Below are 15,258 nucleotides of genomic sequence, written 5' to 3'. Positions count from 1 at the left end.
TTTTGATTGCATTGTATAAAAAAATCTTTTTAAAAACATCCAGAAAAAATTTCATACGGACTATTATTGACAAATGATGACAAATAGATGTGATATTTGTGTGTGTGTGTTAAATATTATGCTTACCTGTGAATGTTATGACCCAAAATGGTTGGGTGGAGTTTAGCCAAAACCTCAGGATCTCTTGCAGCACACACGCCATGCAATAAAACAATAGTCTTTCTAATCTGACAGGAAGATCTTGGAGAAAGAAAGACCATTTGCTCATTCGTCCCTTCACCCATCTTTAGGCTCAACCTTCAACAAATAATTCACCCCTCCAATTTATATTATATTTTTCAGACCTTTTCTACCCATTTGGAAATGAAGACATAGGAGTCCCTCTACAGACGATGGAAGCTCTCCAGAAATATTACTGAAAAAGCGCTTTGTATATTTTGGACGTGTTTACTAAAAGACTTATGTAAGAGAATTCTCTCCATATTCTGTATATCCTAGTTTGTGTATGTTTTTTTTAAACGTGAACCCTATTCTGTGCTGCCAAAGCTCTTTTATAATATTTATTTTATAATATATTCTTTTATAATGTCCTTTGTCTTTGTTTCAGGTTAATAACAATGGCCATTTGACATTTGTGGCCTCTCTCACAGCGAAACCCAGTAACTTACAGTCACAACTCAACAGAGACATCATCGCTCCTCTTTGGACAGACATGGACAACACTGTCAATGGAACAATCTCCTATCGTCAGGTCACCAGTGGTGGACTCTTACTAGCAGCTTCAAACAGCATAAACCAGTATTTTCCCAATCTGAACTTCACTGCCTCATGGCTGTTCATTGCCACTTGGGATAAAGTACCCTACTATAACAACTTACAATCGGTAAGCTGTCTGCTACTGTTAGTTTTCTAACTCAATAATAAATGTTTAACAGGTGTTGATTTTACATTACACTTTATTATTAAATGGTTCTTTATATTAAAGGTTCAAAGGTAACTAATATTGGAATACAAATTCATTATATCATGGATATAAAACACATCAACATGTAATATAAAACTAATATATACGACACCTTTCAGTCTCACTGAAAGTCTCACTAAAAATACATTTTTGCAGCATCATAATAAATCAGGAATCTGGTTTTGAGTGAAATAAGTCTGGATAAATATATTTAGTAAGCTTTTATAACATGTGAGTGAAAAATTACACAAAATCTGCAGCTATTGCAATCAATATTTTTATGCATGCATTTATATCTGCTTATCTGCTAAACACCTTTATGAATCCTTTATAAAGGGAACATTAATGTAAAACTGTTTATCATGAATTAATCATGCAATTCAGAATTAATCATAAAGACCAAATTACTCTCAGTCTATTCCAGATTTTCAGTTGTTATTGCTGTTTTAACAGAGTTCATCTTTTCAAGTTGTTTTGGTCTCTGGTGGTCCTCTGTCTTTTGTCATGATGAACTACGGAAATATCTCCTCTACGAATCAACCGTTTCAGGTCAGAAAGAATAAGAATCATATATCTGATGTCTACATCTATCATCTGCTGCAAAGCCTTCATGGTTGATTTATTTTTCCTTTAGGCTGGCTATGGCACTGTAAACTCAACAAATTACTTTTCAATACCTGTGCCTGATGAAAATAAGCTCTTCAACTCCACCAATGTCAATGTGCCAGGACGCTGGGCATTTCGTGTTGATGGTGGACCTAAGGAAGGTAATCCTTTGACTCTGTTTAATAAAGTGCAGCGACTTTTCAAAACAAGACGTTGCTTTCTTCCTCAGTTGAAAAAAAATTGGCAGTTTTGTATGTTTGCATCATCTGAGGTCCTCTGAGGGGTTGGCATCATCTTTTGTTTGGTTATCTCAGGTCTTTGTAAAGATTGGATCTAGACTAAAGCTTGTGTAATGCACCATGCATTACCTTGGGATGCACTAAGATCAAGTAAAACCAACAATCAAATGTTGGTCTAATGCAAGAAGAAAGCAATTTGTAATTTTAACAATTACGGTTTCTTTGTCATGATGAGGCCAGAAACTGCAATTCTTAATGGATATCTTTTTTCTGTAGAAAGGAGCCAAGGTCTCTGACACAAGAGTCTTATATTCCACCACTGAGGCATAAAAGGTTGAACCCAAAAGTTGTACATGTTATCAAATTAACTGAGAAGAAGAATGTAATTACCAAAAATAGCAAAAGTGTACAAAAATCATTTTCTTGGTGAAGGTCAAAAAACAGAATAGTCTTTAGTCCAAAAAAGGATCCAAAAGGAGGGAGAACATCTCCAAAACAAAGACCAAGGGAAAGGGCATCAACCAACAAAAATGAACAGAGTAAAACAATCAAAAAAGCTTTTAAAGTAAAGCTCCAGAGCAGACTTACAAAAGGATTGGCTAAGAAATGTCAGTAACCAAGCAAAGAAACAAAAGTGATCCACTTAAATACCCAAAATGAGACACAAGATGAGGGCACTATAGGGGCATCTAGTTGCCAAAATTAAACTTTACAAAGACAAAACTCTGACAAGACCCCTCCCTCTAGGAACGGTTGATGACTAGGCTTACGAGCATGAAATTCCTGAATTGGTCTGGGGTCCAATATGTCTTTGGCAGGAACCCAGGAGCACTCCTCAGAGCTATAGCCTTCCCAGTCCACAAAATACTGCTGGGATCCACGTACTCAACGGACATCCAGTATTCTGTGGACTGCGTAAGCTGGCTGGTCACTAATGATACAAGAAGAGGGAGGCTTACCTGTCGCTAGAAAAGGAGATGACGAAACAGTTTTTGAAGAAATAGTTCACCCAAAAATGACAATTCTGTCATCATTTACTCACCCTTGAGTTTGCAACTTTCAGTGCCGCAATTTAGCAGATACTGTTTATGCTCAAACAGCAACCTCACACACTAATGTAAAAAAAATAAATAATTGCAATTAACCGCCCATTTAATGTACCTTTACAATTATAGGAATTTTCTACCCATATGGAGATCAGGATACAAAAAACCCTGCACAGTATTTTGGAGGTTCTCCACTCATCCCCCTGGCACAGCCGTTTGTCTACTTTGGGCAAATTTATAATCAACTATATGTAAGCAGTGTTGTCGCATTATGTTTTATTGAAACATGATTAGCTTCATATTTTGCATGAATCAGAAGACTGATTTTCCTTTCATGGAACAGGTGAATAACAAGGGATATGTGACTTTTGGTGGGCCATTTTACCAGTCGTATCCCAACTCTTTTCCTGCATACTCTACAAGAGACATCATCGCTCCACTTTGGACAAACATTGACATTACACAGAGAGGAACTGTCTCTTACCGACAAGTAAATGATCCTCGTCTCTTGAATTGGGCCTCAAAAGACATAAACCAATATTACCCAAACCTGAACTTTTCTGCTTCATGGGCTTTAATTGCTACATGGGATAGAGTACCAAACTACATATATGGACAAACAGTAAGTCTGGTTTTGCATAGAAATTTGATTAAGAAACTGTAGAGTAAGAAACTGTAAAGAAAATGTTCCTATGAATTTATGTAGTTATTCCCTTTATCTTTTTAAAGTCGACCTTTCAGGTGGTTTTGGTGTCTGGCAAAAACATGTCATTTTCACTCATACATTATGGTCATATTGCCCCAACATATTATATGCAGGTACGTAATTTGGAAATACACTGAAATCAAAATATATTGTACATTGTATATATATATACAGAATTTAAACCAAACTTTTCAATGTCTTGTTATTTTGATGGACAGTCTGGCTATGACACAAGTGACTCCACTGATTTCTTTTCGATTCCTGTCTCCGACGTTACATACCTTTCATACACAAGCAACGTCAACGTCATGGGTCGATGGGTATTTCGAGTTGACCTTGCATCAGACAACAGTGGTACAGTAATTTAATAATTAAACATGGCATTCATTGCATGTCTCGTTTAATAGTTGTTTATCATCCATCAATTCAATGGGAAAGTGACAAATGAACTAAAATCCTAAGTGTGATGATTTTTTTTTTTTTTTCAGGACTGTTCTATCCATTTAGGAACAGCCCCAAACTAAACCTTCTACCGTATTATGGATTTTGGATTGGCTACATGCAGGCTCCATTTTCTTACTTTGGGCTCACATACAGATATGTTTATGTGAGGGAACTAAATCAGTGCAATTTATCACTTACTAGCCATTACAAGTATTTGTGAACATGTGATATTTGTTGTTTTTAGGTCCACAAAAATGGATTTCTTACATTCAACTGGCCATCCTTTCCATTAAATTCCCCAACTTTTCCTGCAAATATAGACATTGTTGCTCCACTGTGGACAGATATTGACTACAGTCAAATTTACATTCAACAATTCAGAGGTGTCCGAGTACTACAGAGAGTTACAAATAATATACGTCAATATTTCCCTAACGCAAATTTCACTGCCAACTCAGTTTTTGTTTGTACTTGGGATAAAGTTGCTTATTCCAACACTTCAGCACAGGTAAGATTCGTTTAATTATTTACTTTCACTTTGTCTTGTAGACTTTATGTAATTATTTGGTGTTCTGTTGTTTTTCTTCTGCAGAATTCCTCTTTTCAGTTACTGCTGATCTCTGGTTCTGGATTGACATTCATTATATTTAATTATGGTAGTATTCCCCAAACTAAAAATATTGCTCTGGTGAGAAAGCTTTTACAAGTCTTGTACTTAAAAAAAAAAACATTTAACGGCATTTAAATTTTTAAGATTAAATATACTTGTAGAGATGTAACAGAACTGTTTTACAGCACTGTTAGATTTTTAGCTACAGCTCCTATTATGCAAAGATCAACCTGTTCTCTAACCAATAAGCCTCTAGGTTGTTTGTCCAATTCCCCTGAAACACGTCCCATCAGAGCTTATACTACAATTGTGCACCTATTGGTAACAGGACATTTTCATATTTATGTTTGTTTATCTGGGTTTTGGTGTACCTCAGTTGGCAGCGCATTTAGTTATACAATGAAATGCAATGATAGGTTTGATTAAATAAACTTGCATTTTGATAAGCAATGACAAACATGCATCATATTATGATGATTTTTATGCCTGCTGGATGGCGCTTAACTTTAAAATGCAAATATAGGCGCTTGCACAAACAACCTATAGGATTGTTTTTTGTTGAGAGAAAGGCTGCCGTATATCTGTAACGAATATGCTTGTAATCATTGTTTAGGCTGGATATGACACTATTGATTCTACCAGTTATTATACAATTCCTGTGCCTAACATCGCTAACCTGGCCTTTTCCACAAACATTAATGTTTTGGGCGTTGGGCTTTTCGTGTCGACACAATGCCAACGGAAAATGGTAATACATTTTTTATTTAGGCTAATTAGGCTAAATGACCTAATATGCATTTTTTTATTGAATTAAAATAATAATAATAATAATGATAATAGTTACATATAATATGGCCGTAACATGCAATGACACATTTTTCCAGGTCTGTTTTATCCAGCTGGCTATCAAAACACTCAGTATCTCTGTCGAGGTAATGGAAGCTCACCAGCTCTGCTCTTGCAGTATCCTTTCTTGTACTTTGGACGCAAATACCACAACTTATATGTGAGAAGTCTTATTACACATATTGCATTTTAAAGTACATTAATGTAATACAAGTCATGTTGCTTCAGTTAAATGTTCAAATCTTTACTGTAGGTCAACAATAATGGATATTTGACGTTTGAACCATTTTATGAAAGCCTCCCCAAGGCTTTCCTGCCAACTCTCCTAGAGACATTATAGCTCCACTCTGGGCAAAGTTCGACTGTAGCGTCAAAGGAAGCATCTCCTACCAAATTGTAACTCGGGGCCATATTCTGGACCGGGCGAGAAATGATATCAAACAGTATTTCCCTCAGTTTGGGTTCTCAGTGCAAATAGTCTTTATTGCTACTTGGAATGGGGTGCCCTACTTAAACAGCCCCACAACGGTACGTAGATTTGGTTGCTTCTTTTTTTTTTTTGTATTATTATAGCATTTTAATAATACACATGTGCATATAATTTCTTTAATACTTAAGTTTAGAATGAAGCTGGGGTTTACATTCTTAATATTATCAAACTTATTAAAAGGACTACATACATTTAGTTTAACCCTTTCGTTCATGAATTATGGTAAACGTCATCTAGAAGTTTTTGTGATTCTTGTTATTACATTAATATGATGCTAAAATTGAAATCCATTTTCATTTTTACAAACTTCTCTTATTTAAAAATGATTTATCTATCAACGTATGTGGACAACATGCAACAAAGGTGAAATGGGACAAAGTCGCAAATGACAATATGCAGTTAAAATGTCTTTTTATGACATGCTTAATGCTATGTATATCAGCTCTGTTGTTAGAATCAATAATGTTATAATATAATAAAACACATATTGTAGGAACAATAACAATAGTTACATATAGGAGGAAACCTATTAGCAATATATTCAAATCAATTAAAACAGATATGCCTGAGGCATTTAGCACAAGGCTGTTGCAGTCAGACATCTTGGATTAATGATGTCATCAACCAATTAATTTTTGGAATGCAAGATAGTAGCCACGGTTACAATTTGGTTGGGAGAAAATGACCATGATAAATGACCCCTAAATTGAGTTAAATTAACTGCCCACAAATGTGGACACCATGCATGAAAGGGTTAAACGAGTTTTGTTTTGACCATATAGAGCTGTGTTTTTTATTGAAATTACTCAATTTTTCCTAGGAGTCCTCCTTCCAAGTTGTTCTAGTCATTTGCAGAACTTTTTCCTTCATCGTAATGAACTACGGAAATATCTCCTCAACTGATCAGAGGTTTCAGGTTGGACTTGTCTTCAGGAAATGTCTTCAGTGGAAAATATGTTACATAGATCATCATATTACCGCATACATATTATTCATGATTTATTTATTTTACTCACAGGCTGGCTATGACACAATAAAATCAGCAAATTATTTTTCAATCCCTGTGCCTGATGAAAGTAAGCTGTTCAACTCCAGTAACGTCAATGTCCCGGGACGCTGGGTGTTTCGTGTTGACGGTGGACCTGAGGAGGGTAACTTCACCATTTAATATAAAAATATTGCCATTTTGATTCTTATTAAAATATCCTTCTTAACATGCCCCATCATGTTCCAAACCTGTAAAAGCTACAAGCGTCTTTGGAACACATTTTTTGTTTGACGTTTGAAACACATTGTCAAAATGGTCCTTCTGCCATCAGTTTATGAAGCTGGCACAGAACAGGGTATGGTTTTTGCGTCTAGAAGATATTCTCCAAAATACACCACGCTACAGTGAGGCAAATTGTTAAATAAATTAGTTATTTTCTTTGTGTACAAAAACCACTCTTGTCGCTTCATACAGTTCAGATCGAATCGCTGATGGCAGATGAAGTATGTCATAATTTCCTGGACCTTGACAGTGTTCATTGTGTTCAGAGGATGAACGAAGCTTTTACGGGTTTGGAACAACGTTAATGACAACATTTTCATTTTGGAGTGGACTAAATCTTTAAATATACTCAATAACACTATTGGCGACATTAGGAGTATTCTACCCATATGGAGATGTAGAAGATGAGATGTGTCCTCGGTCAGATGATGGAAGTTCTCCACCGATTTCTCTCCTGCAGCCGTTTGTGTACTTTGGCCGTGTATATGACAAAATATTTGTAAGAAGCATATTTATGACATTCATTAATATATATTCCATAGAGATGACAAATCTTCAAAATCCAGATAACTGTTTTTGATCCTACAGGTGAATAATAATGGAGATCTGACCTTTGACAGGCCGCGTTATCAGTGGTATCCCTATTATTTTCCTGATTACTCATCTACAGACATCATCGCTCCACTATGGACAGACATTAATAATAATATTAAGGGAACCATCTTCTACCGACAAGTAACAGATGCTCGTCTCTTGAATCGGGCATCGAGAGAAATAAACAAATATTTTCCCAAACTGAATTTTACTGCCTCATGGGTTTTTATCGCTACGTGGGATAAAGTACCGTACTATGGAAAAAGCAATGCGGTAAGCTTCTCATTTAGTTAGCATGCCCTTTTATGGCATTGAATGAGTAATTCAATGAATATTATCATTGAACAAAATGATGCATTTATTAATGAAGAATTTCCGCTCTGATCCAGGAATCAACTTTCCAAGTGGTTTTGGTGTCTGGCAAAAACATGTCATTTACTCTCATGCATTATGATTTTATCACTTCCACCCTAAGCGTAGAGGTAAAGCAGTATGAAAATGCATAAAAATATTGTTACACCCCAATTTATGATCTGTAGAAGTGTGAAATATTTCGATTTTAATTAAATGTATTTCTTTGTGTTTTCTTCGTTGACAGTCCGGCTTTGACACGATTAACTCTACCAATTTTTTTTCAATTCCTGTTTCTGACGTCGCAAATCTGTCATACACAAGCAATGTCAACGTCATGGGTAGATGGGTATTTCGTGTTGACAACTCATCAGAAAACGATGGTATATACATATATGGCATATTAGACTTTTCCTTGATAAACTCCTAATTACTGCTTAATAACTGGTAGTAACATGCTAATAAGCAACAAAAGTGTTACTCAAATGTAATTTGTTTATTTCTGTTTTGCAGGATTCTGTAGGACAACAAACACTCAAGGTAATATTACATTGACAATTTTGTTCCTGTGTTAAATATAGTAAAACAAACTAACAACAACAAAAAATACTGTCCTCCAAATATTTGGAAACATCCCTGGCAAAGTGTGGTTTTGAATGATAATAGCATAAATCCTAATCATTTTTGGATGCAAATAATGTACATTAAAGTAACCTGACATTGTCATCGAAGACCAGTAATAATAATTTTATTTTTGGTTATATAATAATGGCAATATATAAATGTCAAAGTTGAGCTACTGTGGTAGAAAATGAATCATCTTTGGGCAATCCTTCAGGAATCTTGGAGTAATATATATATAGTCAATCTTTGAGTAAACTGAAAGATCATTCAGAGCTGTAATAGCTGCTAATGGTGGATATTTTGATGAATCGAAAATGTTAGTGGTTTCTACGTATAAAGCGTTTATGTAATAAACAATGTAATAAACATAGTTTGTGTTGTCCCTTATCAGAGCAAAATGATCACAAATTAAAAAGGATTCATGCCAGTATTGTCCAAAACTCCACTTTTCTAGAGCGTTTCCAAACTTTTGGAAGGCAGTGAATCTTTTGAATTGACGTGATTCCTGCAGAAATAATCAGAAGTACGCCTTTTGGTTGAACGCTTGAAAGCAGCAACACAAGTTCATGCATTTATTTATTGATATTTGATTATCTACAAATCATAAAAACACGATGAATGTAATTGTTATTACAAAAACCGATCATATTAAACTTGGGTCCCCTTCAAAAAAGTTAGCTGAACGATGCCATCCCCAGCAGTCCTGCCGGAGATGTTCTTGTTTAGTAGCCTGCTAATCATTGTTGTGTCTTTCGCATCAGCTTCCTCAGATGATGTTTCTAGTGCTCTGATGTGTGGAACGACCCCAGTTACCACCAGCAGCAGGACAGTAGGAGGTCAGAACGCTTCAGCCGGACGCTGGCCCTGGCAGGCTAGTCTTCTTCTGCTAAGCAGACACATCTGTGGAGGTTCTCTCATCAACAAAGAATGGGTGCTGTCTGCTGCACGCTGTGTTCTAGGGTAAACTCATTCAACTTGCAAAGTAATATTTCATCTTTCATGAATGCTTAATGTAGTTTACAATTTAATGGAGGGATTTATTTAACCCTTTAAAGCCTACAGTAACATTTTGATATGCATATTTCCTCTTAATTACCAACACGATCTACCACATGCCTTCTTGTCATCTGATAGACTTTTTAACCTCTTAACCTGCTGGCAGGTCATGTTTAAAGTGCGTCTGTGCTTTTAATTACCTTTGCTTTAGAAAAAATTTCTTAAACAAACAAACTGACTAATATTTCATATATGAGGCTTTACAGGGTTAAAACTCTTGTTAACGTCTTTATATCTGCTTTGTTTTTGCTCCACAGATATCCAACTGTTGCTTTCACTGTGGTTTTGGGGCGACAGATCCAGGGAGTCTTCAGCCCCAATGAAGTGTTCAGATATGTGAGGAGAATCATCAAACATCCCAGTTACAACAATTTGACAAACGAAAACGATATCGCTCTTCTCAAATTGAGGACACCCGTCACCTTCACCGACTACATCAGACCCGTGTGTCTAGCAGCTTATAACAGTGTGTTCAACAGCGGCACAGACAGCTGGATCACTGGATGGGGAAACATTAGTGAAGGAGGTGAGAATTCATTCCTGTTACCTCTTAGTTATATCATATGGGATTAGGAATAGTATTTTATCTGTAACATGACATATTTCTAGGTAAAACAGGATACTCAATGACTATAGAGAGTAAGTAACATCTAATGTTTTCCATCCCATCAAGTTCTTCAGGAAGTAGAGGTTCCTGTAATTGGTAACAGACAGTGCAACTGTCTCTATGGAGTTGGAAATATAACAGACAACATGATCTGTGCTGGTCTCCTTGAAGGAGGCAAAGATTCGTGTCAGGTACAGAAACACTCAAATGAAGAATAAATAGGCTTGAAAAATGTTGAGGTTCATTACATTCTTTGAAACATTTAAGTAATTTTAATTTTAAGTGATATAATGTTGTTAGGTAGTGTATATGTTACTGCATACGCTACCATTGAGAATTCTGGGGTTGGTAAGATTTTAATGTTTTTGATCACCAAAGGTGCATTTTTACACAAACAGCATGCTGCGAAATCTTACTGACACTAAAAATGGTGTCACGTTACTTTCTACATTGTATATATTGATTTGTATTTTCAGAGGGACTTAGGAGGTCCGATGGTGAGCATGCAGAGAGCTCTGTATGGGTTCAGTCTGGTATTGTTAGCTTTGGGACTGTCTGTGCTGGACCTGAACTTCCTGGATGTGTACACCAGAGTATCACGCTATCAGGAATGGATCAGCTCTTTTGTGTGCAGTGATCCTCCAGGTTTTGTGCAGTTTACCTCCGCTGAAGCTGATCCTGACTACAGTTACAGCTGTCCGGGCCTTCCTCCTCCTCCTTCCCCATCCACAGATACAGAATTTATAATTCTATCTTATACAGCATCTCCTCCACAAAATCTTTGGCTATTATGTTTTCTGTTGCTTCTACCGGTAATCGCCTTTGTTTTATATGCAATGAAACACTGCCGCTTTGGGTCATTAAGATTTATTTTGAAAGATATTTATACGTCCATTCAGCAAAGACGCATTAAACGGAACGGACGTAACAACAAAGACATTTATAGTGACACAAAGGTTTTCTATACCAAATAAGCGCCATTCATTTGAAAATATTCAAAGCGTACGGTTTCCATGCATATATGTAAAAGCACAACTTTTAAAACATTGGTAATAACAAATGTTTACTGAGCAGCAAATCAGCATATTAGAAAGATTTCTGTAGGATCATGTGACGGTGAAGACTGGATTAACGGTGCTGAAATTTCAGCTATACATCATAAAATTAAATTACATATTACAACAAATTGTAATAGGAAATAGCTTATTTAAATCATAATAACATTTCACAATATTAAAATACTTGTTTCAAAAACATTTAACTACTGAATGGTAGTGTATGTAAAAAAATTGACAACAAAGTGAAGAAAGCATAAGTGGGGTATTTGCTTGATCAAAAAAATTATTAACTGGCATTTGAATAGCTCTAAATAATAACTGATTCATTTCAAGTCCTGGGTACCTTTCAGTAGCTCGATGATAACAATTTCTTATTTGTGTTTTCTTCTATTTAGCTTACCAACATATCATATTATATACATACTGTATATATTATTGGGCAAATATTTCTGTAACACAACGTGTATCAGTTTCTGTATGTTTTACTGAATATCAATGTAGATGACATAAAGAATGTATCACTTTGTATTCTATTAACTTTTCTGTTGCTGTTTTATAATGTGCATTTTACTTTATATGAGTTTAAATGTGTATACATTAGATGTGTATCTTTACAAGGAAATACTTTCAAACATATGGACAGCAGAATTAACGTCATTTCAATTGTTTTGCCGTTAGATTGACATCATGTTTTTCTTCTGTCTGTATATTCATTGAATGTAATTATTAATTATAACATACAATACACAATGATATGCAATACGCTTCTCAACAATAAATATGTCAGAAATCTTTTTTTTTTTATATTTAAAATTTAGGAAGAGTTCAGAACTGAAGAGTTTATTCTCAAAACATATCTTTATAGAATACACGCTGCAAAACTAAAACCGTTATATAACATTTAATGCTTTTATTTTCAGCTTTAGTTTTAATTAATCGACCATATTGTAGATCGTAGATATCGTTAGAGGATAGGGGACAGAAGTGAAGTTTGTATTTCACACAAAAACAGCTGTGTACATGTTGCAAAAAGCTGCAAAGATTCTTTATAAAAGATATGACTTGTCCACGACCCTAAAATGTCTCGTTTTGAACAACATGCTATTTTCTATTTATAATAACCACAATAAGTACAGTGTACTTGATGTAAGTAGATAGTAGTTAATCTAATATAATCTAATCTAGTGTGACCAATGTTTTACATATCAGTATTTTACGTCACAGCATGACTTTGTACGAGAATCAAAAGAACATACATTTAAAACTGGCAGTTTTATGATTTACATTTTGGTTATTATTTGTTTTGTATTGAATTTTAGGCTTTAAATGCTCTCCTGCTGCCTCTATGTCCATCGTGTGGGTTTTTCTTGCTAGACAACATTATTCTAAGACTTTACAGTGCATCGGAAAGTATTCATAGCGCTTCACTTTTTCCACATTTTTTTATGTTACAGCCTTATTCTGAAATGGATTAAATTCATTTATTTCCTCAAAATTCTACACACAATACCCCATAATGACAAAGTGAATAAAGATTTTTTGAAATTGTTGCAAATTTATTAAAAATAAAAAACCTGAAAAATCACATGTACGTAAGTATTCACAGCCTTTGCAGTCAAGCTCTAAATTGAGCTCAGGTACATTCTGTTTCCACTGATCATTCTTGAGATGTTTCAGCAGCTTAATTGAAGTTCACCTGTGGTAAATTCAGTTGATTGGACATGATTTGTAAAAGCATACACCTGTCTATATAAGGTCCCAGGGTTGACAGTGCATGTCAAAGCACAAACCAAGCATGAAGACAAAGGAATTGTCTGTAGACCTCCGAGACAGGATTGTCTCGTGGCACAAGGCTGGGAAGGTTACAGAAAAATTTCTGCTGCTCTGAAAGTTCCAATGAGCACAGTAGCCTCCATCATCCGTAAGTGGAAGATATTTGGAACCACCAGGACTCTTCCTAGAGCTGGCCGGCCATCTAAGCTGAGTAATCGGGGGAGAAGGGCCTTAGTCAGGGAGGTGATCAATAACCCGATGGTCACTCTGTCTGAGCTCCAGCGTTCTTCTGTGGAGAGAGGAGAACCTTACAGAAGGACAACCATCTGTGCAGCAATCCACCAATCAGGCCTGTATGATAGAGTGGCCAGACGGAAGCCTGGAATTTGCCAAAAGGCATCTGAAGAAGTCTGAAGGAGTGTCAGACCATAAGAAACAAAATTCTCTGGTCTGATGAGACTAAAATTGAACTCTTTGGAGTGAATGCCAGGCTCATGCACCCCTCATCACCAGGCTAATACCATCCCTACAGTGAAGCATGGTGGTGGCAGCATCATGCTGTGGGGATGTTTTTCAGCAGCAGGAACTGGAAGACTAGTCAGGATAGAGGGAAAGATGAATGCAGCAATGTACAGAGACATCCTGAATGAAAACCTGCTTCAGAGTGCTCTTGACCTCAGACTGGGGCGACGGTTCATCTTCCAGCAGGACAATGACCCAAAGCACACCGCCAAAATATCAATGGAGTGGCTTCACAACAACTCTGTGAATGTCCTTGAGTTGCCAAGCCAGAGCCCAGACCTAAGTCCTATTGAATATCTCTGGAGAGATCTGAAAATGGCTGTACACCGTCGCTTCCCATCCAACCTGATAGAGCTTGAGAGGTACTGCAAAGAGGAATGGGCAAAAATTCCCAAAGACAGGTGTGCCAAGCTTGTGGCATCATATTCAAAAAGACTTGAGGCTGTAATTGCTGCTAAAGGTGCATCAACAAAGTATTGAACAAAGGCTGTGAATACTTATGTACATGTGGTTTTTTATTTTTAATAAATTTGCAACAATTTCAAAAAATCTTTTTTCACCTTTTTATAATGGGGTATTGTGTGTAGAATTTTGAGGACATAAATGAATTTAATCCATTTTGGAATAAGGCTGTAACATAAAGGAATTTGGAAAAAGTGAAGCGCTATGAATACTTTCCAGATGCACTGTATTTTAGTCATGTTAACACAGCTTTATATATATTTTTGATATCGTTCCTGTTAAAATAATATCATCGTCAATAGCTAAACAAACGTTCATTTATACGACGCTAAAACTTGAAACGTCAGTCACAGGGTGTGCAAGATGAAAACAATGACTGCATTATTTGTGGTGCTTTATCTATGGATTTTTGCATAATTTTCCTCTTCTGGGTTTGAAATAATAATAAAGAAATCATTGGATATAATGTCACAGAACATGGAAGATATCACGGCAAGCAGTGTGCATGATCTGAAAGGCAAAAAAGAATACAGTGAGCCATTAAAAGAACATGCATAACAGCCGTCTGTGGTCCAAAAAAGAGGGTTTCAGAAAGGTTTTTAGATGGAATTTTCAGGATTTTCAGGTTCAAATAACTCCCTTTATAAACTTATTTTTGGCCATGATTCTTGAAAACGTCTGAAAACTGCTTGTTTATTCCTCAGAACCTTGACAGTTTTCCAGTAAACTTAAGCAAATGCTAGCTGACAGATCTGTGACCAATTTAGAAAGAAAAAACCCCAACATATTTTGCATGTACTTTTCTATCATGCAAATGTAAAAGCACACCTCATCGTGACTAATATAGGGATGCATTTATTATGCATCATTATTTCTGTAGTTATTATAGTTAACTAACATTTCTCATTTAATTTAACTTGATGTACTATAAAAAATTATACTTTTAATTAAAAATGTGTTATTTGTACTTTCTATTTGTGAAATTTAGTC

At 35.8% G+C, this 15,258-nt stretch overlaps 1 protein-coding gene and 1 pseudogene across 1 annotated transcript; both read left to right on the top strand.

Annotated features, from left to right (window-relative positions):
* The first annotated feature begins 656 nt into the window (after positions 1-656).
* Positions 657-5,316, top strand: LOC122355212. Its single transcript, XM_043253266.1, has 10 exons — positions 657-883; positions 1,418-1,513; positions 1,599-1,731; positions 2,985-3,106; positions 3,199-3,477; positions 3,585-3,674; positions 3,780-3,915; positions 4,050-4,168; positions 4,250-4,513; positions 4,598-5,316. The coding sequence occupies exons 1-10, from the start codon at positions 713-715 to the stop codon at positions 4,748-4,750; spliced, it is 1,563 nt and encodes a 520-aa protein (XP_043109201.1). The 5' UTR covers positions 657-712; the 3' UTR covers positions 4,751-5,316.
* Positions 5,317-5,779: 463 nt separating this feature from the next.
* Positions 5,780-12,306, top strand: LOC122355211 (annotated as a pseudogene).
* Positions 12,307-15,258: the final 2,952 nt, after the last annotated feature.

This window comes from Puntigrus tetrazona, chromosome 12, assembly GCF_018831695.1.
Source record: "Puntigrus tetrazona isolate hp1 chromosome 12, ASM1883169v1, whole genome shotgun sequence".
Lineage (NCBI taxonomy): Eukaryota > Metazoa > Chordata > Actinopteri > Cypriniformes > Cyprinidae > Puntigrus > Puntigrus tetrazona.
This window is presented reverse-complemented; position numbering and strand designations above follow the sequence as displayed.